Genomic DNA, 22,278 nt, shown 5'->3' on the forward strand with positions numbered 1-22,278 from the left:
AAGCATACTCGATGGATGATTGGTGGGATTATACATGATTGAAAATAGTGATATATAAATATAAACAGTTGGTAAATTCTTTTATACTGTAGAAATATTCAGAATGGGATAAGTGATTATATAAAGGTATATTGTTATTAAACAGACAATCAAGAATGTAAGGGAATTAGGTTTATTGAAAAGAAAGAAATATTAATCGTAATTGAATACATGTTGTACAATGAAAGTGAGGTATCTAGTTATATTAGACGGAAAATCTGTGATTGTATATGTAATTGAGAATATGGATGCAAAAACACTTGTAACCAAACGACATGCTGTATGTAATGGATGAGAATTTTTTATGTTGTTTTTTATGTTTAAAAATAAAAAAAATGAAAAAAGGAACATTTGTATAAACAAATGGTGCTTTACTTCTTATCACTTTCTATAAACAAACTGTGAGTCTTTAAAGTTCCAGACCAGGATAATCAGTAGTGAAAGTAAAAGTATTTTGTTTTCAATACACAAGTTTCCACTCTTCAAGTAGCAGTGTTATCTCTCCCTTTGTTGTTACAATTGTTTCAATTCTTTGTTCTTTTTGTATCTTTTAATATTCCAAGTTTTAAAAAAGTCAAATTCTTACATGAAATAGAGAAGAAAGAGTAAAAGACACACGTAGTGATGAATAAAGAGATATTGAGGTGATATTGAGATTGGTAAAGGCACAAGACAAGGATGCCCGTTATCCCCCCTACTGTTTATCTTTACATTAGAACCCCTTCTTAGAATAGTGAGGAGTGATATACAAATTAAAGGGTTACGAGCTAAAGCTCAGGAATTTAAGGTCCAGGCTTTTGCCGACGACCTTGTTTTTATTCTGGAGGATCCTATGGCTTCTGGGATACAACTTTTACGTAAAATAGAGGAGTACAGTATGATAGCGGGGCTACGTATAAATAAAGAGAAGACAAAACTGTTAATTAAGAATATGACTTTGAACCGGAATGGGAAGTACAAAGCCTATTGGGATTAACATGGCCCATAAAACACAATACTTGGGAATTTGGCTCACGGAGAGATGTTCCTCTATCAAGGTAGATAATTATATGAAATTACTACAACAGGTATCTAAGGATATGACTAATTGGAGTGGTAAACAACTGTCTTTGATGGGCAGGATTGCAACAATTAAGACACATGTACTACCGAAATTTTTGTTTTTGTTTCAAACAGCACCAACTAAATTGGACAAAAAAAAATTTAAATCCTTGGAGACAATAGTGGCTCAATTTATATGGCAAGGCAAGAAAGCACGAATTAAAGCTCAAATGTTGCAAAAACGTAAAGAACTGGTGGGCTTCGGAGTACCCAACTGGGAAGCATATTATAATGCAGCAATTATGACATGGGTGAAGGATTGGGTGACGTTGAGTAGAAGGCGCCTATTGGCTATAGAGGGACATGACCTCCCCCAGGGATGGCATGCCTCCCTCTGGCAAGAAAGAGATACCCCCCATAGGTACTTCATGGGACATTATATTTTGAAGATTTTGATGGGGGTGTGGGAAAAGATGAGGAAAAAATACTATCTTAGGGTTCCGTGCTGGTTGGCACCGTTAGAGGCATTAACACATCCCAGTGTATTTAATTGGACAAGAAACATAACATATAAAGACATTATGACAGAAGATGGCAACATGAAAACAAAGATGGAATTAGAGCAGCAGGGCAGGAATCTGGAATGGTGGGAATATTTACAGATTAGAAATAGGTTTAAAAGCGATAAGGTACGGTTTGGGATCCACCCAAACCCTCAGGGGCTAGATAAGATTTTGTTTGACAGAGATAAGAAAATGTTATCGAAGATTTATCAATTTTTGACCTGTCAAGATGCTAAAGAAGAGATGGATAAAAGCCTTCTAATAGCATGGGAGAGAAACTTTGGCTACGAGATTGAAATGGGCAAATGGTGGGATCTATGGAGTAAGACTATTAAACTTACAATATCTACAGCATTTAAAGAAAACATATACAAGATGGTTTATAGATGGCACTTCCCCCCAACGAGGTTAGCCAAAATGTTTCCTGGGTTATCTCCACTGTGTGTATGGAATGTAAACCAGAGAATTTTTTATTAAGCATAAAACCAGAAAACATGAGTAAATCTATATGGCATTTGAGCCTACATATAATTGTGGCCACAAGAATAACCTATGCACAATTTTGGAAATCTACTATCATACCATCGGAAGATGCCATAATTAAAAAGATCTATGAATGTGCAGAAATGGACAGAATGACGGGTTGGCTGAGGGACAAAGGAGAAACAGAACATTATCTTAGCTGGAACCTATGGTATATGTGGGCGACAAGGAGAACAGCAGGGACTTAAAATGGGGAAAGTTAAATAGCAGTTGTTAACAATGGGAACTAAAAATGAACATGGGTATTGTAATAGATCCCTGAATTTTGTAACGAGAAGATGCTGCTTAGAGACTAAACAATGAGGAAGGGGAAAAAAAGTTGGGCTATGAATGTCACCGTGGTGGTGGTGGTGGGGTTGTATGTTTAAAATTGTATTTGTATTTGTATGTTTTACTCTTTAAAAAAATGTATAACCAATAAAGATTATTTTAAAAAACAGAAATTTAGTCCGTAGGTTGTGAAAATAATAATAAAAATTATAGAAGAAAACTTGATCCATTCATTTCAAACGGTTTGCATAAATTCCATCCATGAAAATAACGTTTAAAAATTAAGATAACACACTGACCAAAACCATCCAAAGCTTAATTCCGCTGCTTATTTCTTTTATTCTTAGATTTAAATTAGCTTTAAGTTTTTTATAGGCAGTCTCTTTTAAGACGGATAAAAATTCCTCACCAGCTGTAAACACTTTCTCTTACGTTTCCTTCCCTTTTGGAGCTGTCCCTACTTCATCAGCCTAGGGGCTGAGCTTTTAATGCCAGCTAAAAGACCTTCTCCTGGATCAATCAGGGACTTTGAGATGTCCCTATGATCAGCAGAACGTACTCTTCCTGTTCACTGTCTCTATGAGAAGGTTTAGGTCCGATTGGACCATCCAGCGATAAAAGTATTGGCAGTGATCGGAGCATCAAGATCGAACGACCATTTCGTAGCAACGTAGGCTCCTCCCTCGAGAAAATATAGGTTTTGAGTTGAGAATTACATCAAAGAGAAGACCTAGTTAGAAGATAAATTCCAGTGATGATGAAACTTTTAGACTCCAAATGCCGACATTGCGCGTGTGCACATGTCCAAACTGAAAGGTGCATGTGAACATACCCTTGAATGGAATGTGCGCATGCACAGACATATGCTTATGCACAGAAGAGACCCGAAGGCCAGCGAGAGGCGGGGCATCCCAACAGCGACAGCGTGGCAAGAGGGAAGATCTTTTTCTTTTATGACCTTCTCTTTCATCGTTTGCAGGGAAACAGAAGCTCAGGAAAGAAACGCCATGGAGATCTGACCTGGGGTGCTGGCGCTCATTCCAGCAGAGGGGGCTCCACCTACCACATCTGGCAGGCCTTCCATAGGTTTGGCATCATGGATAAATTCAATCCTCATAAATGCATGACAATTGGCAAACACCCAAATTTTGATCATGTGACATTTAGACATTTTTTTTTTAGACATTTTATTAGGATTTATAGGCCGCCCTTTTCCCTGGGGGGACTCAGGGCGGCTTACAATCACAGGGAAGGGGGTGCAATACCAAAAGACAAACAATATGTGAACAGAATAAAATAATAAAACACAACTTGCATTCAACAGTCAACACTCGGGCGGGTAAATTGGGAACCTATCCCCAGGCCTGATGGGAGAGCCAGGTCTTGAGGGCTGTGCGGAAGGTCTGGATGGTGGTGAGGGTACGGATCTCGACGGGGAGGTCGTTCCACAGGGTCGGAGCTGCAACAGAAAAGGCTCTCCTCCGTGTAATCGCCAGTCGACATTGCCTGGCAGATGGGATTCGGAGGAGGCCCAGTCTGTGCGATCTGATCGGTCGGAGGGAGGTAATCGGCAGAAGGCGGTCTCTCAAGTACCCAGATCCACTACCATGGAGTGCTTTAAAGGTGGTCATCAGTACCCTGAAGCACACCCGGAGATCGACAGGTAGCCAGTGCAGCTCGCGGAGGATGGGTGTAACGTGGGCGAACCGCGGTGCGCCCACTATCACTCGCGTGGCTGCATTCTGGACTAACTGCAGTCGCCGGATGCACTTCAAGGGCAACCCCATGTAGAGCCCATTGCAGTATTCCAGCCTAGAGATCACAAGGGCTCGAGTGACTGTTGCGAGAGCCTCCCGGTTCAGGTAGGGCCGCAACTGACGGACCAGGCGAACCTGGGCAAATGCCCCCCTGGTCACAGCTGACAACTGGTGGTCAAAAGTCAGCTGTGGATCCAGGAGGACTCCTAGGTTGCGGACCCTATCTGAGGGGTATAAAATGTGACCACGGAATGCTGCAATGATCACAAGGGTGAAAACAGTCATAAGTCACTTTTTTCAATGCTGTGGTAACTTTGAACAGTCACTAAACAAATGGTTGTAAGTGGAGGACTATGGTAAATCTGTCTTCATAAAGATTGTAGCCACAAAGGATAAAGCAGGAAGTGAAGATGTCAGGCTGGAATTGGAGAAGTTTGTTAAAGGAATGGCCCAGGCAGAAAGTTGCACAGGACAGTAATAAGACCAGTAAGGAATAATGGGACACTACTAGCTAGCAACAAGAAAATTACAGGTTAAGTTAGAAGGACTCAGGTTAGAAGGATGCTAAGGTGCATAGACATAAACTTTGGTAACTTCTAGCTTATTATAATAATAAAACACACAGCATTTTTGATAATAAAGCTAATTAGCACTAAATATGCTATGTATGAAGGAGGAGGGTAAAGTGGGCCAGAAGAAGAGATCAAAAGAAACATTTGTCAAGGAACCAATGAGTGATTCATAGGGTATTAACTTCCTTGATCTCAAGTGTATAAAATTTGTATTTGTATTTGGCTGGGGGGGGGGGTCTTTGCTCCTGAAGCTGATGAGACCCTTTTGAAGTACTTCAAGAAAAGTCCCTTCCACCACCACTCCAGTCTCGATCCCATTGGCATCTGCACCAGGCTAAACCAAATTTGCAGACCAGAGAGAAAGCCGAAGCGCCCCTGCAGGATTTGCTGGAAGAAGCTACGTGCCCCTTTTGCCTGGACTTTTTCCAGGACCCCGTGCTCATCCCGCGGTGCGGCCACAACTTCTGCCGTGGCTGCCTGACTCTCGGTTGTGGGGCGTCGGAATCGGAGGCTCCCTGCCCCCAGTGCAGGCAGACCTTCGCCCCCTGCAGCCTCCTCCCTAAGGATTTCTAGGAAGAGCAAGGATCTGGACGCCCCTCCGCAGCGATTCCTCCTGGCTGACTCCTACCTTGTATTCCGGGAAAGCCTCCTCCGCAGGGATCACCGAGTGGCCCCTGTGCTCTTTGGATCGATCGCAGACAACGCAGATGAGGGTCTGGTGTTTCTTACAAAAGAGCTTGAGGGGCTCCCGGTGTTTCGGGCAGAAGCTCCCTCCTTCCTCCCCCGGATGGCCGCCGAATCGCCTGGCTACTTCAGCCATCCGCGCCAGCTGCTTGTTGGGGAGGAGGCTGCGGGGCGCGAAGGTCTGTCTGCACTGGGGGCAGGAAGCCTCCGATTCCGACACCCCACAACCGAGAGTCAGGCAGCCTCGGCAGAAGTTGTGGCCGCACCGCGGGATGAGCACGGGGTCCTTGAAGAAGTCCAGGCAAATGGAGCAGGTAGCTTCTTCCAGGAAATCCTGCAGGAGGGCTTCGGCCGCCATCGCTGCCGCCTCCGCCGGGATAAGGAAAGAGGAAATTAAGGTTCGTTTCTTTTGCTGCAAATCAGGTGCCGCCTGTGGGTTCCGCCCAGTTGGGAAGCCGAAGTGAATTGTTGTTGCTCTTGCGATCGATCAGCTTCGCTGGCTTTTTAAAGTAAACAAAAAGTATTTTTTAAATAGAACAAGCAGGAAAGAAACTAATACTCACAGGACGGACCCCCGACCAATTCTTATTGGCCCAACCAACTCGTTAAAGGGAAAATTGTTTTAAAAACTGGGGAGAAGCAAATATTCTTGGGACGGACGTCATTTAGAATAGAACAGAATAGAATTCTTTATTGGCCAAGTGTGAGCACCAAAAGTGGAGGAAGAGCGGGGGTCACGCGTGCATGCACGCGGGGGTTGCGCGTTAGCATTATGGGTGTGGACACACCCGCGCACAACCCCCCTGCGCTCCCACTTTTGACAGACGATCCAGAAAAGGTTAGCAATTCCTGATATATAGACTCTGTCCAAAAGATCAGCCGAGTCAATTGCCATTTTCCAAATAAATCAGTGAGGGAAAGTAGCATTGAGTCCTATCCTGAGGTAGCAGCCATATGTGTGACTCAAGGCCACCGGCAGTGTTCCCTCTAAGGTGCGCGCATGCGCGGACGCGCACATAATATGGAAACACCGCGCAACAGTTTCCAAGTGCCCTGCATGATCCTGTTAGATGAGACGCCACTCTCCGCTCCCGGCACTAACTTTTGCACTCCTGGTCTTTCTTTGCATAAGGGTTGAAGTCCCTGCCGATTCTGCTCCAAGCTGCGGAACATCCGGCTGATTTATGTCACAGACGTTATACCTCTCCACTCTCGGGGCGGAGGCAGGGAAAGTTTTGCTGTGGTTGGTTGTGCAGCCGGACTTAGGTGGTGGGGGAGATAAAGTGGGCATCTTCCGCCCTCTCTTGCTCACACTTACTGGTTCCCAGGACAATCTCGAGCCAGCAGGGAACGAGCGACGGCTGTTGGCTCCCATTCGGATTGGATTGCGCCCACCCCCTCCTGGCAGAGGCTTCACTTGACTGAAGTGGGGAAGCTCATTAACCGGCCGCTTTGGGGGGTTCCGGCTGGCTTTCAGGGGCACAGTGGTATGGGGCACCGGGCAGAGATAGCGCCTCTTTTCCTGTTCCTCTTGGTGTTGGCAGGGAAATCTTGGGGAGGGAGGAGGAAAAGTGGCTGCAGAAAGGGATAATGAACTGAGGCGGAGGGGGAGATTTTCGTGGGTGTGAGATCATGCTTTTTGCAAGACACAGGGTGACGTCTGGAGCCCTCAATAAAGTAGTAAACAATAAACAGCCCCTGCCCCCTCCCTCCTTAGCAATGAATTAAAAACATTTATCTTGAGTTTTCACATTTCAGTAAAACGGGAAAAAAATGGGTATTTGCAACGGCTCCTTTAAGAGGTTAGTGCATGTAATTATTGTGAACTTTCCAGGTGAAAGATTTTTAGGAGAGGAGGAGGGAATGTTATCTTTTTTGTTCCTGCTGTGTTTTGGGGAATGTCTCCCCCAGTATGGAGTACTGTTTTTGCACACAACATGCAAAATACTAATTACTATCAATTACTTAAATGTCTTTAAAAAGCATAATCACTTACCCTATTTATTTGCCAAATGCAAATAGTTGCAAGATATACTGAGTGTCAAGAAAAATATTGAAATTAGGAGATACAAGCAACAATAATAGCTTTAAAATAATTGGTCATCCTCTGCTGAACCTAGCAGATATAAATATGAACTGTTATTCATAAATACTAGGAAAATGTCCCTTCATGAAAAATTACTTTTTCAGTTAACTCTGCCTGGCATTAGTTGGGGGAACAGAAATAGTAGTTGGCCAATTCTAAAAGAGATCACCACAAAGAACTTAAAAGATTTTTAAGAGAGCTGGGTTTTTCATTTATATTATATGTATGAACAGAATTAACACAAATTGCAGATACCAATCAAAAATAAAGAAAAAAAGGATGAAATAATGCTCATTTTTAAAAACTCAATGAAAATAAAAACAATATACCAAGAATGTGGCATACTGGTTGTGATTTGATCTCTTCGGGGGATCCCGGGGATCCCCTATACAAGTATTTTAATATTGCAGACCTGCAGTATTATAAGTCATACTGATATTATAGAACACTTTTTAATTAAGCGGGTCCCTTGAATAAACATAACTGAGTTTCAAATAACACTGATTTCGTTGTTGTCTTAGGTGACATCTGTGAAAAAAATTCAGGTGCTCAGGCATGAAAATGTACTGCTCAAACACTATACTTTTCCGCTCACACTGAAAAAAAATTAGAGGGAACATTGCTCAGAACCTCCTCACTGTTGGATCAATACTTACAAGCATCTCCTGCACTTTTTCCTCTGTGTCTCTTTTGTATGTAGCTATTTTTTCTTTCTGCTCCTTCTGAGCCTTCAGGCAATCCTCCACCTTCCTCTGAAGAGAAAATACAAGTTTTGAGTTTCTTTTCCACAAAGAATTACATCGGAAGGAAGACCCAATTAAAAGATCATCATAAACACATGACAGTTGACAAACATCCAAATTTTGATCCTGGGACCACGGAATGCTGCAATTATCATAAGGGTGAAAAATATGTCACTTTTTATTATTTATTTATTGTTAAATTAGTCACACAGCGAATCTGGCTCCTCCATGGACTTTGCTGATCCGAAGGTAGCAAAGGGTGATGACAAGAGCCCAGATGAGAAACATTATACTGGACAAGCACCTGAATTTTGATCAGTGACAACTGGAATGTCAACCTGCTTTTAAACAATTGCTTTTAAACAATTGCAGGCAGGGAGATAAGGGGTGGGATAAAGAAGGAAACAGACTGCGTGGGCTGCCACTGGATGCCCCTCCGCAGCGATTCCTCCGGGCTGACTCCTACCTGGTATTCCGGGAAAGCCTCTTCCGCAGGGATCACCCAGTAGCCCTTGTGCTCTTTGGATCGGTCGCAGACCACGCAGATGAGGGTCTGGTGGTCCTTGCAAAAGAGCTTGAGGGGCTCCCGGTTCTTCGGGCAGAAATTCCCACCTTCCTCCTCCGAACGGCCTCTGCATCGCCTGGCCACTTCAGCCACCCGCGCCAGTTGCCTGATGGAGAGGAGGCTGCGGGGCGCGAAGGTCTGTCTGCACTGGGGGCAGGAAGCCTCCGATTCCGACGCCTCCCAACTGCGAGTCAGGCAGCCCCGGCAGAAGTTGTGGCCGCACTCCGGGATGAGCACGGGGTCCTTGAAGAAGTCCAGGCAAATGGAGCAGTTGGGTTCTTCCAGCAAACCCTGCGGGGGAGCTTCGGTCGCCATCGCCGCAAAGTTATGTTTGGCTTCTTTTCCTGCAACTTAGGTGACCGTCTGTGGGTTCCGCCCAGGAGAGAAACCGAGGTGAATTGTTGTTGGACTTGCGGTCATCTCCGCTGGCTTCTTAAAGAAGAACTAGAGGATTTTAAAAGGAACAAATTGGGGAGGATCAAAGATTCACGGGACGGACCCCCGATCAATTATCATTGCTGGCTCAATCAGCTCGTTAAAGGGGGAAAATCTTTTAAAAACTGGAGAGAAGGAAACATCCCTGGGACGAACCACCGATCGATTACAATTGATCCTAGCATCCTGTTAAAGAGAACAAAAAGTTTTTAAAAACTGGGGAGAAGCCACAATTCATGCAATTCCCTCCGCCGATCAATTTATTGATCCAAACATTCTGCTATAGGAAGTTAAAACCCACCCCTCTCTTAGAAAAATGAAATATTCTGGGAAATATTGAAAGGGCAGAATATTATATTTCCCTGGATCAGAAATGGAGAAACATGTTTTTAGGCAGGAAGCAGACTCACCCTTAATAGCCCCCACTTTTGCCAATGGCCCATTAAAAAGCCTGGGTCAGTCTATTCTACATAACAAAGTCCCCCTCCAGGGTGATAGGATGAAGGCATGATAGTCTTAGCCCTTTACCCATCTCACCACAGGGCACTCTGGAAGAAGCAATGTTCAACCAAATCTGGACTCAAAGCCTACAGAGTTGCCCCTGCATGGCTCCATGGGATTCTCACACCAGTCAGAATACAAGATCAAGATCAAAGGCCAGAGAGGGCATAAAACCAGGGACTTTCAGCATCTCGGTCTCCTTTCTTCTTCACCCAACATCTGGAAGGATGTGACCCCGCTTTTCTGTTGAGGTGCTCAAATGATGTTTCACCATTAAACCATGGCTGCCGCCATGATTACTTGATTAAAATTCAGTCGCTTGGCAATTGACTTGTATTTATGACGGTTGCAGGGTCCGTGAGTCATGTGGTCACCCTTTGTGACCTTCTGCAAAGCAAAGTCAAGATTCACTTAGCAACCATTTGACTAACTTAATAACTGCAGTGATTCACTTAACAACTGTGACAAGAAAGATCGTCATGGAGGCACTACCCCCAAAAGGGTCACTGGGGTTCTGGTTCCCCCAGGCTCCTTCCCTCCAGGCTCTTTCCCCTGACTCAGTCCATTCCTTGTGGCTCCCACTCCATTCTGCTCCCTTTGCTCAGGCACCTCCAGTTGCCCTGCTCGGCTGGACTCTGCCGTCTTCTCCTTCCAGCCGGTCCCTTCTGGAGTCTCCTCTCAGCAGGCGGATCACACAGTTGGGTTGTGGTTGGCCTTTCTTCCTCTTCCTCCTCTCTCTCTCCTGCTTCTCTTGCTGGACTCTCCTGCAACTGCCTCTGCTCCTCCCTTTGATTACCCCGGCCTGCTTCCCTTTCCCTCCTCCTCCTCCTTTCCCCGCACACACTTCTCCATTTTCCCTCACTTCTTTCTCCCCCTTTCCTCAACCTATCTTCATGTGTCAATTTCCCCTGCCCCCATGGTGGGGTGGAGACCAGGTGAGCCAGGAAGCCCCCTTTCCCTTCACCCCCCCCCAAAGATTCACCTCTTCCTCTCTCTATCCCCTGCTCTCCTCCTCTTTCCTGCCAAAACCTCCTCCTCTTCATTCCCTTCTTCCCCAGTGATAGTTAAAATGGGGCAAAGCTCACTTAACAGCTGTCTCACTTGGTAGCAGAAATTTGGGGCTCAATTGTAAGTCCAGGACTACCTGTAGAGTTAAGTTTCCCTCCCCTTATTATTTATTGTCTGTATCCTGCTTTTATTATTTTTACAAATAACTCAAGGTGACAAATCTACCCAACACATCTTCCGCCTCTCATTTTCCCAACAACCCTCTGAGGTGGGTTGGACTGAGAAAGAATGACTGACTCAAAGTTATCAACTGGCTTTCATGGCTAAGGCAGGACTTGAACTCAGAGTCTTCCTCTTCCTAGCCTGGTGCCTTAACCACTAGACCAAACTGAATAAAGATTCAGGAGTGGATTTCCATTGCCAACTTCCTAGGCCTGAGTGAGAGTGAAGGGTCCAAGGTCACCCAACTGGCCTTGTACCTAAGGGAGGATTAGAACCCATGGCTTCCAGCTTGATTTCTTAACCACCGCACTAGATTGGCTTCTTCTTTAACTCAAGTTGCTTTTGGTTATTCAATAAAAGGCAGAGTGGCTTAAAGCAAGAAGGAAAAACAGTGTTATTCTCAAATAATGTATTTATTTAATAATGTGTTTCATTTTAACGATTCTATTAACAATCCTTTTTTATTTTTGTCTTCAGCCAGGAGACACATTTAGGGCACATAACACTTTCATTTGCTATCTTGATAACAGATGGTATCTTTTATTTTTTTCTGTTTTCTGTGCATCTTCAGTTTCTATGTATCTCACGGAGACACATTTATTGGCATAAACTTGCAAAAGAAGGAACTACAACCCACGAGACACCTATAACATTACAATCAATCTTACAATCAGTAATCCGATTGTAGTGGATAATCTACGTAAGTATAAAAAGATAGAAAAAGTACTAGGATTTGTAAAAAAAAAAACAAAAAAAAAACCTGTGAGGCCTTTTATTGAGTATAATATTTCCTGAAACCTTAAAATGGTTTGTTGGTTTATGACAATTATCCAGACAAATAGAAATGATGATCAGGTTATTCCTTTATAGACTGATTGACTGATCAGGGGGACATAGAAGAATAAAGGAAGCTGAAGTAGCAAAAAGCTGAGGAATCTCTGCTTTAAGGGCTTTCAGAGATCCCCGCTTGGCAAATAGGGATTTTTCCAAGGTTTTGCCTATGGTTCTCCCTTCTTTTAGGGGAGCGTCAGGCAGGCGCCTTCATCCAAATAGAAATAGGGCCGAAGGATCTCCCCAACCAAGGAAGCATCTGATAATGTATGGAGCAGAGTTCCTGTGCTGGTATCAAAGAAGCTCACTTGTCCCCCTTCGCAGTTGAGAGAGACGCGGATCCTCTTGGGCTTCTTATTCAAGGACCGACGAAAGTATTTAAATATAATCCGTTTGGATTTTCTAAACACCCACCGCCTGGTCTGCTCATCAACATTTGTTAAGTTCAGTGTCTTCTTGGTAACCCCTATAGCCCATCCTCCTTCATCTCCTACAATTACTTCCCAGAAATGTCTCCCTGTTGAGAACGTCTGACAGCCAAGGAAATTACCATCTGAGGGAATATATTTTCCTTTAACTCGCTTAACCCTTCTGACACTTTTTTGATCTTCGGAGACATCAAAATAGTCAAGATTGGCTGAGCCTGGATCCAGAGTTACATTCACTGTAAGGGGAAAGGAAGGAAGGGGGAAAAAATAAGAGCTTCAGCTTGAGGCCTAGTTTGTGCCTTCAGCCCCAAGAGCTTAACCCTGCGGCCTCTTGTGTGAATGGAGTCCAGCCTCCAAACACCCCCTCCAGGACTGAAAGACTCATTGTTTTTTTAAAGGACACCTAAGCCATTGCCTGGTCAAGAGTCCTCCAACTTTGGCAACTGTAAGACTTGTGGGCTTCAACTCCCAGAATTCCCCCGATGGGGCTGCTAGTCTCCAGGTCCCCTCTGCTCCCTTTCCTCCAAGAACTCCCCCACAATGTTTTTCCCACCCTCTGTTAACCTCCGAGCTGTTTGGCATCCCTCTGGCCTTCTTGTTCCATTCACTTAGGTTACCTTCCCCATCTTCCAGTCTATCTGACCCCCCTTCAGTTACCACTAAGCTGCACCCCTTCAACATCCGTTCATTACCTCTACCGCTCTTGGCCCCTCTGTTCACTCTTCGTCTCTTGGCTCCACTGGTCAATTCCCCTGGTCTCTAGTCTCCCATGTGACCTCCCCTCTGCTGATTGCCCTCCAGCTCCACCATGCTGGCTGCAGAACTCTGGGAACTGAAGTCCACCAACCTTACAGTGGCCAAAGGTTGGAGACTCCTGGCCAAGTCCTTCAGGCACTTCATAGTTCTCCAACTCTTCCAGCCTCCCTGCACAATTCTCTTTAGCTTCCATCTTGCAGGTGAAATTAATGAGAATGGGAATGAAGAGTGGTTGGCTTTGCCTTCACTGATTTGGTGAGAGTGAAGGTTGAACAGGGACTCTACCTGGAGCATTAATTCAGAGGATCGGGCAGAACAAGAGGCTGCCATGTTTCAATTCTGAACTGGCAGAATCCAGAGGGAACTTGGGGCACATGATGGGATATGAGGAAGCCTCGTCCTTTTCTCTGCGAGCATCAGGGTGTCACAGGCTTATACAAAAGGGGAGGATCTTGCAAGGGAAACCTCTGCTTCCACCACTCTGATGGCCCACATGGAAGAGGCAATCCTGATGCTCCAACCTTGCTATTTCCTTGGACTCAGAGGACCTAATTTCTCTATTCCCAAAGACCTCATCTCTCGCCAACTTATAATCAGGCAGTAAAATCAACAGGATGTTATTAGCTTGGTAGGAATTCAATTTTCCTTTCAGCCTCAGGCCATGTTTTCCCATTTGTTCAGATATTTCATTCTACACCTGAAGATTTACTTCAGTTTTCTAGATGATGTGTAGACTGGAATGGAGAGGAGTCGGAGTAGAACAGAACAGAAAAAAACAGCAGCTTTATTCGGCCAAGTGTGATCAGACACACAAGGATTTTGTCTCCTCTGCATTAGCTCATGTTGTACATATAAATGGCAAGTAATTCTTCAAAAATCATAAAATCATTAAAGTTTACTGCATCATCAAAGTCTTTAAGGTACCTAATCCTATATTTTTCTTTTTTGTTCATCTATGATGTTTCTCTTAAAATTACTGGCATCAGAGCTTAAAATAGCAAGCGATTGCAATTCCTATAACTCATATTTACCTTTGTGTAGTTGAAGTCCACTTTCCAGAGTATCTGGGGAAGAAAAGGGAGGAATTCAGTATCTCATCACTGGAATTGGAGCAACAGAAGGGCCTCCCTCCAGATACCCTGGTTTGCTTTCCTTGGATCAAATCGGGAAATAAGGAATATGGAAAGCCACAAGCCAAAATGCCATTGTTGGCTATATATATTCCATCAGGTATAAATATATTCTACTATATATTCCGTATACTGGTAGTTCTCAACTATTTGTGTAGTGAAGTTACAGCGCCACTGACAAAAGTGATTTATGACCAGTTCTCATACATACGACTGTTGCAGCCTCCCCAGTCACATGATCAAAATTCGGGCACTGGGAACCAGCTTGTATTTACCATGGTTGCAGCATCTCCTGGTTCTGGGATTGTCCTCTTCAACCTCCCTGGGGAGCTTCTGACAGGCAAAACCAATGCATGGAGCCAGATTCCTTTATCAACCATGATTCACTTAACAACAGTGATATTCGTGATTTTTTTGGTGGCAAAAACGTTTCAAAAATGGGGGCACTTGCTTAGCAACTGAAATGTTCAGCTCAACTGAGGTTGTAAGTCAAGAACTATCTCTATGTATTCCATTATATATAGAATAAGTGGAAGCTGATTCTGCATCCCCAGTGATTAGTGCACATAGATTAAGGATGCAAATAATACGGGTAGTGTCAACTTACAAACATAACTTCACCTCTGATCCTGAAATCGATCCCTCTTTGATCCATATGAAACCAACAAGAATCTCTCTTGGATGCTCAAAATGTCATCCAGCATAAATCCCTGGCTGGTGTTTATTACCTCTCAATTTTTTCATGGCACTTTTCAGAAGCACAGTGGTATCACTGTAATCCCAGATTGTCCACTTTGGCTCTAGAAGTAAATCCTGTGGATTCTCACATGTTTCCTTAGCCTGGTACCTGGCAAGACAAAATAACAGAGTTGGAAGGGACCTTGTAGGTCATCTAGTCCAACCCCCTCTCCCCTGCCCAAGCAGGAGACTTCACATGATTTCTGACAGATGACACTCCGGTCTTTTCTTGAAAGCTTCCAGTGATGAAGCTCCCACAACGTCCGAAGGAAAGCTGTCGCAGTGGTTCATTCTCCTCAGTCAGAAAATTTCTCCTTATTTCCAGGTTGAATCTCTCCTTGATTAGTTTCCATCCATTATTCCTTGTCTGGCCTTCAGGTGCTTTGGAAAACAGGTTGAACTCCTTCCTCTCTGTGGCAGCCTCACAAATATTGGAACACTACCATCTGAGGTGGCGCAGTGGTTAGGGTGCAGTACTGCAGGCCACTTCAGCTGACTGTTATCTGCAGTTTAGTGGTTCTAATCTCACCGGCTCAAGGTTTACCTCAGCCTTCATCCTTCCGAGGTGGGTGAAATGAGGACCCAGACTGTGGGGGCAATAAGCTGACTCTGTAAACCGCTTAGAGGGCTGAAAGCCCTATGAAGCGGTATATAAGTCTAACTGTTATTGCTATCCTGTCTCCCCTGGTCCTTCTTTTCCCTAGACCAGCCATGCCCAGTTCCTGTAACCCTTATCAATCTGCCAATAGAAGCTTTCTAAACACCAGATGGTGCTTGAGGATTGGCTAGTTTCAGGATCCAGTCTGTGTTGGTCACAAGCCCAAGAGCCCATCTTCAGGGAATCTCTCCCCACCCACCCCCGAATGTGTGCACTGGGCTGTTGTACGCTTTATATTTATGTGGTGCCTGGTTATGTGTAGCTTTTAGTTGTTACATGGGGTGTTGATGGCCAGCTATTAAGTCATTGATTGTTGTTTTCTTGTGTTGCCCCGTCCCGGATCCTAAATACTTGGTAAGCTAGTGGTAAATCAGCACTCCTGTTGACTGATAAGGGCCCCCATTTCCCAGACTTCAATCATTTCTCTGGCTGTCTATTCAAATATGGGCACCATGATGACTCAGTGGATCCTGGCTCCGAACTGCACTCATCCACCTTCATCAAATTAAACGAGAGATCTAGTAGAAGCAACTAAGATTCAGGTTTGGGCTCCCTACTCTTCAAAATTCTTGTGAATATCTTGGCCAAAACAAAGGATTGTATCTTACCAATGGACTGATGACCGGTGACTAATATGGGTGATGTAGGTAATTAGACGATGGATATAACATTTAAACTGATCTTGATGGATTTTAGTTCTGCATTTAACACAATTCCTCCACGTAGACTAGTGTCTAACCGTAAGGACCTTGGGCTTTCTCATTCAATCTGCATTTGGATTATGGATTTCCCATCTGGCCAGTCAGATTAGGCAATCACACCTCCTCCGCCCTAATTCTTAACACTGGTACACCACAGGGTTGTGTGTTGAGTTTACTCTATACTCTTTAAGTACATGACTGCATTCCCACTCACGCCAGTAATACTATTATTAAATTTGTAGATGATACAACAGTTGTGGGACTCATCTCTGGGGGGGTGGGAGCAATGTTCCCTCTAATTTTTTTTCAGTGTGAGCGGAAAAATATAGTGTTTGAGCGGCACATTTTCATGCCTGAGCACCTTAATTTTTTTCACAGATGTCACCTAAGACAACAACGAAATCAGTGTTATTTGAAACTCAAAGTTATGTTTATTCAAGGTGCCCGCTTAATTAAAAGTGTTATATAATATCAGTATCACTTAACAACGGTCCTGCTTAGCAACCAAAATGTTGGCTCAGAAACTCTGGCATTGAAGCACGCAAGTCTTAAAGCTGTCAAGTTACAAGACCCTCGCACCCCTAACCCTTTAGGAAAAAAAAACCCAGGGGTCTTCAAACCTGACAGCTTTAAGCCTTGCTGACTTCAACTCCCAGAATTCCTCCTCCAGTCATGTTGCAGCAACGTCATCTGCATGGATCTGCTCCATCTTCGGTTTTTTTCACAGGAGGCAGGGCTGCTGCTGAAGATGCCAACAAGCCCCCACCGCCACTAGAATATGCATTTGTTTAGCATGACATAGAATAGTCTTTCAACCAGAAGTATGGAATAAAAGAGAGACTGATAAATATTAAAAAAAATAAAACCAAAAAGCAGCTATTTATTTGAGTTCTAGATAAACATTTAGTTCAGATTTAATAGTGTTTCAGAGATGTGGCTGTCAGCTATTTGTGTATGTATGTTATTATTATGGAAGGTTAGATGAGATTTCACCAACATTATTCACCCCTGATTAATGCATTCATTCTAATAATCGAGTCTGACTCTGAATTACAAATCTATGTCTGAAGAATCTGGGTTAAGTTTTGGATTGGAAATTTGGGGAACATGAAAGTTTATGCATAATTTTTGTAATTTTTTCATTGGGTCTTAATAATGATTTTATTCATTTGGGATTTTTTTCATAGGCTTAACACAGCTCTAATTTTGTCATTAGGAGCAATGTAACATTGGCCACTAATGTATTGTATACAGGTTGCCTTATAAGGTAATACCTTTTGTATAGTAGGAACTTAAGATAGGCAGACTTCATACAGATAAACAATTGAGAAATAGTGTTCTGAGCCAAGGTGGCGCAGTGGTTAAATGCAGCACTGCAGGCTACTGCTAGATCAGCAGGTCAGCGGTTCAAATCTCACCGGCTCAGGGTTGACTCAGCCTTCCATCCTTCCGAGGTGGGTAAAATGAGGACCCAGATTGTTGGGGGCAATATGCTGACTCTCTGTAAACCGCTTAGAGAGGCCTGAAAGGCCTATGAAGCGGTATATAAGTCCACTGCTATTGCTATTGCTATTGCTATTCTTTTTAAAAAGCAGTGTTAATTGCTGCACCTTTCTCATATTACGTACATTAGCTCAAGTTCATGTTAGGAAAAACTTTCAGTCTTAAAGGTTTGGTGAGGAGAAACACAAAAATTCTTTTGAAGAATTTAAATTAAATTTGAGGTTACCTCTGCTTTCGCTCTCCCTCCCTCAGTTGTGCAGCAGCGGCAGCGGCAGCTCTCAGCCTACGGCGGCAGCGTCACGCAGGCTGTGGAAGGAGGAGGAGGAGGAGGAAACCAAAGAGAGGCTTTTACCGGGTCTGCGCCCCACAGCCAGGACCGTCCTTGTGCCTCAAGCCGCGTTTCTTCCTGCAAAGCCCTTCGGGCAACCCGAGAGTTCCGCCTGATGCCCGAAGGGCTTTGCAGGAAGAAACGCGGCTTGAGGCGCAAGGACGGTCCTGGCTGTGGGGCGCAGACCCGGTAAAAGCCTCTCTTTGGTTCCCTCCTCCTCCCCCTCCTTCCACAGCCTGCGTGACGCTGCCGCCGTAGGCTGAGAGCTGCCACTGAAACAAGTTTGGGGAGGTCCTTTGCGGGCGGCCAGTTCTAGCCGCCTGCAAAGGACTTCCCCACGTTTTCTTTGGTAGAAATCTCTGCGCGGCAGTTAGAAACTTCTGTGCGGGGGTTTCTTGCCATGTGCGTGGCCGTGCAGCCGCGCACCTTAGAGGGAACAGTGGGTGGGAGGTGAGTCTGCCTATTGAGATGAGGTGGACCAATTGCTTTCATGGTGTGGAGACAATAATTTGGCCCTTAACACCAATTAGACCAAGGACTTTATAGTGGACTACGGAAGGAATAGTTCAGACATCCAGGCCTTGGTTATCAATAAAGACCAAGTGGTCTGTTTTAGGTGCTTCGAAGCTGGCATGCATTTATGATAGTTGCATTACTTGGAACAACTTACATCCTACAATGATATCTTGAAAACCATCAAAGATCTTTCTCTTCTTGGGAAGGACTCAATAGGTGGATAAAATGGCCAAATTCAATCTAAACATCTGGCTGAGTGTGTGACAGACTATAACAATTCACCATATCAAATACTGCTAATTATATTGTGTTATCTGAGGAAATGTCTAAAAGGCCCTCAAATACACTACGTTGTCTTTACATTCAAATACTGCTAAATACAAACAGCACTTTCCAAAATAGAAATACTGCTGGAGGAGCTGCTGATCTCTAAGACTATAAAGAAAGGGGGGATTTACTTACTTCTTCAAGATGCCTCCAATGTCCTGAAAAATAAAGAGACAAAGCATTTCCTATGCATAAAATTACATTCTTACATTCACATAATAAATGAGTGAAACGTCTGGACAATCATATATATAAACAATATAGACAATCAAACATATAAACTACTTTCATTTTTGTCAGTGAAAAAAATCCCATTGCTCTTTTCCTTCCAGATCTTCAACCTTTTTTGGGGAGGTATTGTTTTTACTTTTTTGACTAAGAAAAATTATACCCCCGTTGAATCCAACACAATTACAATATTGGAAAAACAAAATAGTGCATCAATAGGATAAAAAAAATCCCCTGCATTTATGCTTCCAGAATCAAGGCACTTTGGAAAATCCAAGTGGTTATAATACTTTGTAGAAGGTCATCAGTGTTGGGTTTCTCCTGTCCCTGGAGATTAAGGGGAGGGGGAAGACCCTACATAAACACCCACCACTACATCCCCTATTGTGATATAAGGACTCCTGCCTTGGGCAAAGGATTGGAGTCCTCCAAGGTCCCTTCCAGCCCTAGGATTCTATGATCTCCACTTCCTGCTTGACCTGTAAGAGTTTGCTGGCTGGTTGCTGAAGCTTCTCTTCTATCTCCTGGATGAGATGGTCAAGAGAACAGAGTTCCTCCATTGGCCTGGCCAAACCCTCCTCCTTTCTTGCCATAATCTCCTTCTCCGTATCTTCCATTCTAGTCAATAGAAGCTTCTCCTGTCCTTCTAACCAGAGTTGTAGTTCTCTGAATTCAGCCACTACATTTTCTCTCTCTTTTTTGATGAGGTCCTGGAACAAGAAAGAAAAAAAGCAAAGGCAAACTTTTATTTTAATTATTTTACTTAATTATTTTTATTGTTATAATAACGAAATGGATTCCTTGAAGAATCCAGGTGGGAGAATTTCCTAAGGAGAAAAAAACCCCTTTTTGATATTAAAAAAAACACGGGGGGGGGGGAGGTTTCTAAAAAGAAAGAAAAAAGGCTCCAGTTTCAATGATCTCTCATGAAAATTTTCTTGGCAATCAGGGATTTTCAAAAGGGAGACAGAAAAATATTTGACTTCACAATGTTTTCCACAAGATGAAATATGGTTTCCATTAATTTATTAAGCAAGCCAAACCTATTGCATAAAACACAACTCATGGGATAGGTGCACTTAAACCCAACTGTGACTCATTCAGGCAATGGGGACATATAATTCCCCAGGTTAAGAACAAGTTCTCTGCCCTAACACCGTCTTTATCTTGAATTTCCTTTAAGTCAGAACTTGTACTAAAACACAAGCTGTTATTAAAGATGGCGGATGGGGTTCTCCTTCCTATTAGCTCAGAAGCTCCTCACCTTCTGATCAATACTTACAAGCATCTCCTGCACTTTTTCCTCTGTGTCTCTTTTGTATGTAGCTATTTTTTCTTTCTGCTCCTTCTGAGCCTTCAGGCAATCCTCCACCTTCGTCTGAAGAGAAAATACAAATTTTGAGTTTATTTTCCATAAAGAATTACACTGGAGGGAAGACCCAGTTTGAAGATACAGTATATTCAATCGTCATAAATACATGACAGTTGGCAAACGTCCAAACTTTGATCATGGGACCATGGAATGCCTGCAATGATCATAAGGGTGAAAAATATGTTACTTTTTTATTGAGGTTGTAACTTCAAACAGTCACTGAACGAACAGTTCTAAGTCAAGGACTACCTGCAAGGACATTAAAGGGAGCAGCCGGAGTCTCCTGATTGCACTCACCCCAGAAGCATCACTCAGAAATGAAAGTTTGGCCTCATCCAGCAGGAGTGCTTTTCGGGGTCTGCACTCAAGATTTTGGGGGACTCCATGACGATTTTGCTCTAGAGCAAATGTGGAAAGGGTGCTGGCAAAGGGAGCCTATTTCTCCCTACAGGCAATTTCCCTTGCTAAGCAATAAAAGTTAAGTGATGTTTTTGCCACAGTTGTTAAGTGAATCCCTGCAGTTGTTCACTTGGTAATACATTGTAAAACGATTCCAGCTTCCCAACTGACTTCGCTTGTCAGAAGGTCGCAAAAGGGGATCACCCTTTTATCTTAACTCTATAAAATTTGCATTTATATATGGTTCAGGTTGGGGTCTGGGCTCCTTTAACTGCTGAGACCCTTTTGCTGAATAAAAGTCCCTTGAAGGGCCTCTCCAGTCTGGTTCTGATGAGCATCTACGGCAGGCTAAACCCAGTTTGCAGACCACAGAGAAAGCAAGTAAAGAGATCTCAGGAAGGCCAAGGATCTGGACGCCCCTTCGCAGCGATTCCTCCTGGCTGACTCCTACCTTGTATTCCTGGAAAGCCTCCTCCGCAGGGATCACCGAGTGGCCCTTGTGCTCTTTGGATCGATCGCAGAACACGCAGATGAGGGTCTCGTGGTCCTTACAAAAGAACCTGATGGGCTCCCGGTGCTTCGGGCCGAAGCTCCCTCCTTCCTCGCCCCTAGGACCTCCGCATCGCCTGACTTCTTCCAGCACCCGCGCCAGCTGCCTGTTGGGGAGGAGGCTGCGGGGCGCGAAGGTCTGTCTGCACTGGGGGCAGGAAGCCTCCGATTCCGACGACCCCCAACTGCGGGTCAGGCAGTCCCGGCAGAAGTTGTGGCCGCACTCCGGGATGAGCACGGGGTCCTGGAAAAAGTCCAGACAAATGGAGCAAATGGCTTCTTCCAGCAAAACAGGCAAGTACGGAACACCCGCCATCATCGTCTTATCTGCCGGGAAAGGAAAAAGAAAGTTAAGTTTCATTTCTTTTCCTCCAAATCAGGTAACGCCTTTGGGTTCCGCCCAGGCAGGAAACCGAGGTGATTTGTTGTTGCTCTTGCGGTCATCTTCGCTGGCTTCTTAAAGAAGAACTACAGGATTTTTAAAAGGAAAAATTGAGGTGTAGCAGAAATTCACGGGACGGACCACTGACCAGTTATTATTGGCACCATCAGCTCGTCAAAGGGGAGGGAGGAGTTTTTAGCTTCTTCTCCCTTCTTCCCCTCCTCCTCTTCCTCCTCCTCCTTCCCCCGTATTCGTCATCGGACGTTGGCGATCAGGTTGCCGATCCCGTTTTTATCAAAAGTTCTGCTTTTTGATATCTAGGGATAAAATCTTTTTAAAATCTGCGAAGAAGCAAATATTCTTGGGAGGGACCCCCAATCAATTACTGTATCTGCTAAAGGGG

At 44.1% G+C, this 22,278-nt stretch overlaps 2 protein-coding genes and 1 long non-coding RNA gene across 4 annotated transcripts in view; all 3 read right to left on the reverse strand.

Moving 5' to 3' along the window:
- LOC148047719 (zinc finger protein RFP-like) overlaps window positions 1-9,325 on the reverse strand; it is a 32,904-nt gene extending 23,579 nt beyond the window's left edge. Inside the window, exons 1-2 of one of the 2 annotated variants that reach the window (XM_087711684.1) lie at window positions 8,765-9,325; window positions 8,212-8,307 (exon numbers count right to left, since the gene is read on the reverse strand). In XM_087711684.1, the coding sequence (XP_087567810.1) occupies window positions 8,212-8,307; window positions 8,765-9,178 (510 nt within the window). In that variant the 5' untranslated portion in view covers window positions 9,179-9,325. Of the gene's footprint in view, window positions 1-5,413; window positions 5,878-8,211; window positions 8,308-8,764 lie in introns of those variants that run through there. The other variant, XM_087711685.1, reaches the window with a different exon arrangement.
- LOC148047717 (uncharacterized) overlaps window positions 1-10,695 on the reverse strand; it is a 70,071-nt gene extending 59,376 nt beyond the window's left edge. Inside the window, exon 1 of the long non-coding RNA XR_015696174.1 lies at window positions 10,409-10,695. This is a non-coding gene — a long non-coding RNA (uncharacterized LOC148047717). The remainder of the gene's footprint in view (window positions 1-10,408) is intronic.
- Window positions 10,696-11,423: 728 nt separating this feature from the next.
- Window positions 11,424-21,867, reverse strand: LOC148047720 (E3 ubiquitin-protein ligase TRIM11-like). Its single transcript, XM_087711683.1, has 7 exons — window positions 21,396-21,867; window positions 20,456-20,551; window positions 19,653-19,883; window positions 19,081-19,103; window positions 14,903-15,021; window positions 14,076-14,108; window positions 11,424-12,524 (listed from the first exon to the last, which is right to left on the reverse strand). Exons 1-7 carry the CDS (start codon window positions 21,852-21,854, stop codon window positions 12,046-12,048), a joined length of 1,440 nt encoding a protein of 479 aa, XP_087567809.1. The 5' UTR covers window positions 21,855-21,867; the 3' UTR covers window positions 11,424-12,045.
- Window positions 21,868-22,278: the final 411 nt, after the last annotated feature.

Source organism: Thamnophis sirtalis, unplaced genomic scaffold (assembly GCF_051295495.1).
Source record: "Thamnophis sirtalis isolate CommonGarterSnake01/CBP01778 unplaced genomic scaffold, rThaSir2_p1.2 scaffold_3, whole genome shotgun sequence".
NCBI lineage: Eukaryota > Metazoa > Chordata > Lepidosauria > Squamata > Natricidae > Thamnophis > Thamnophis sirtalis.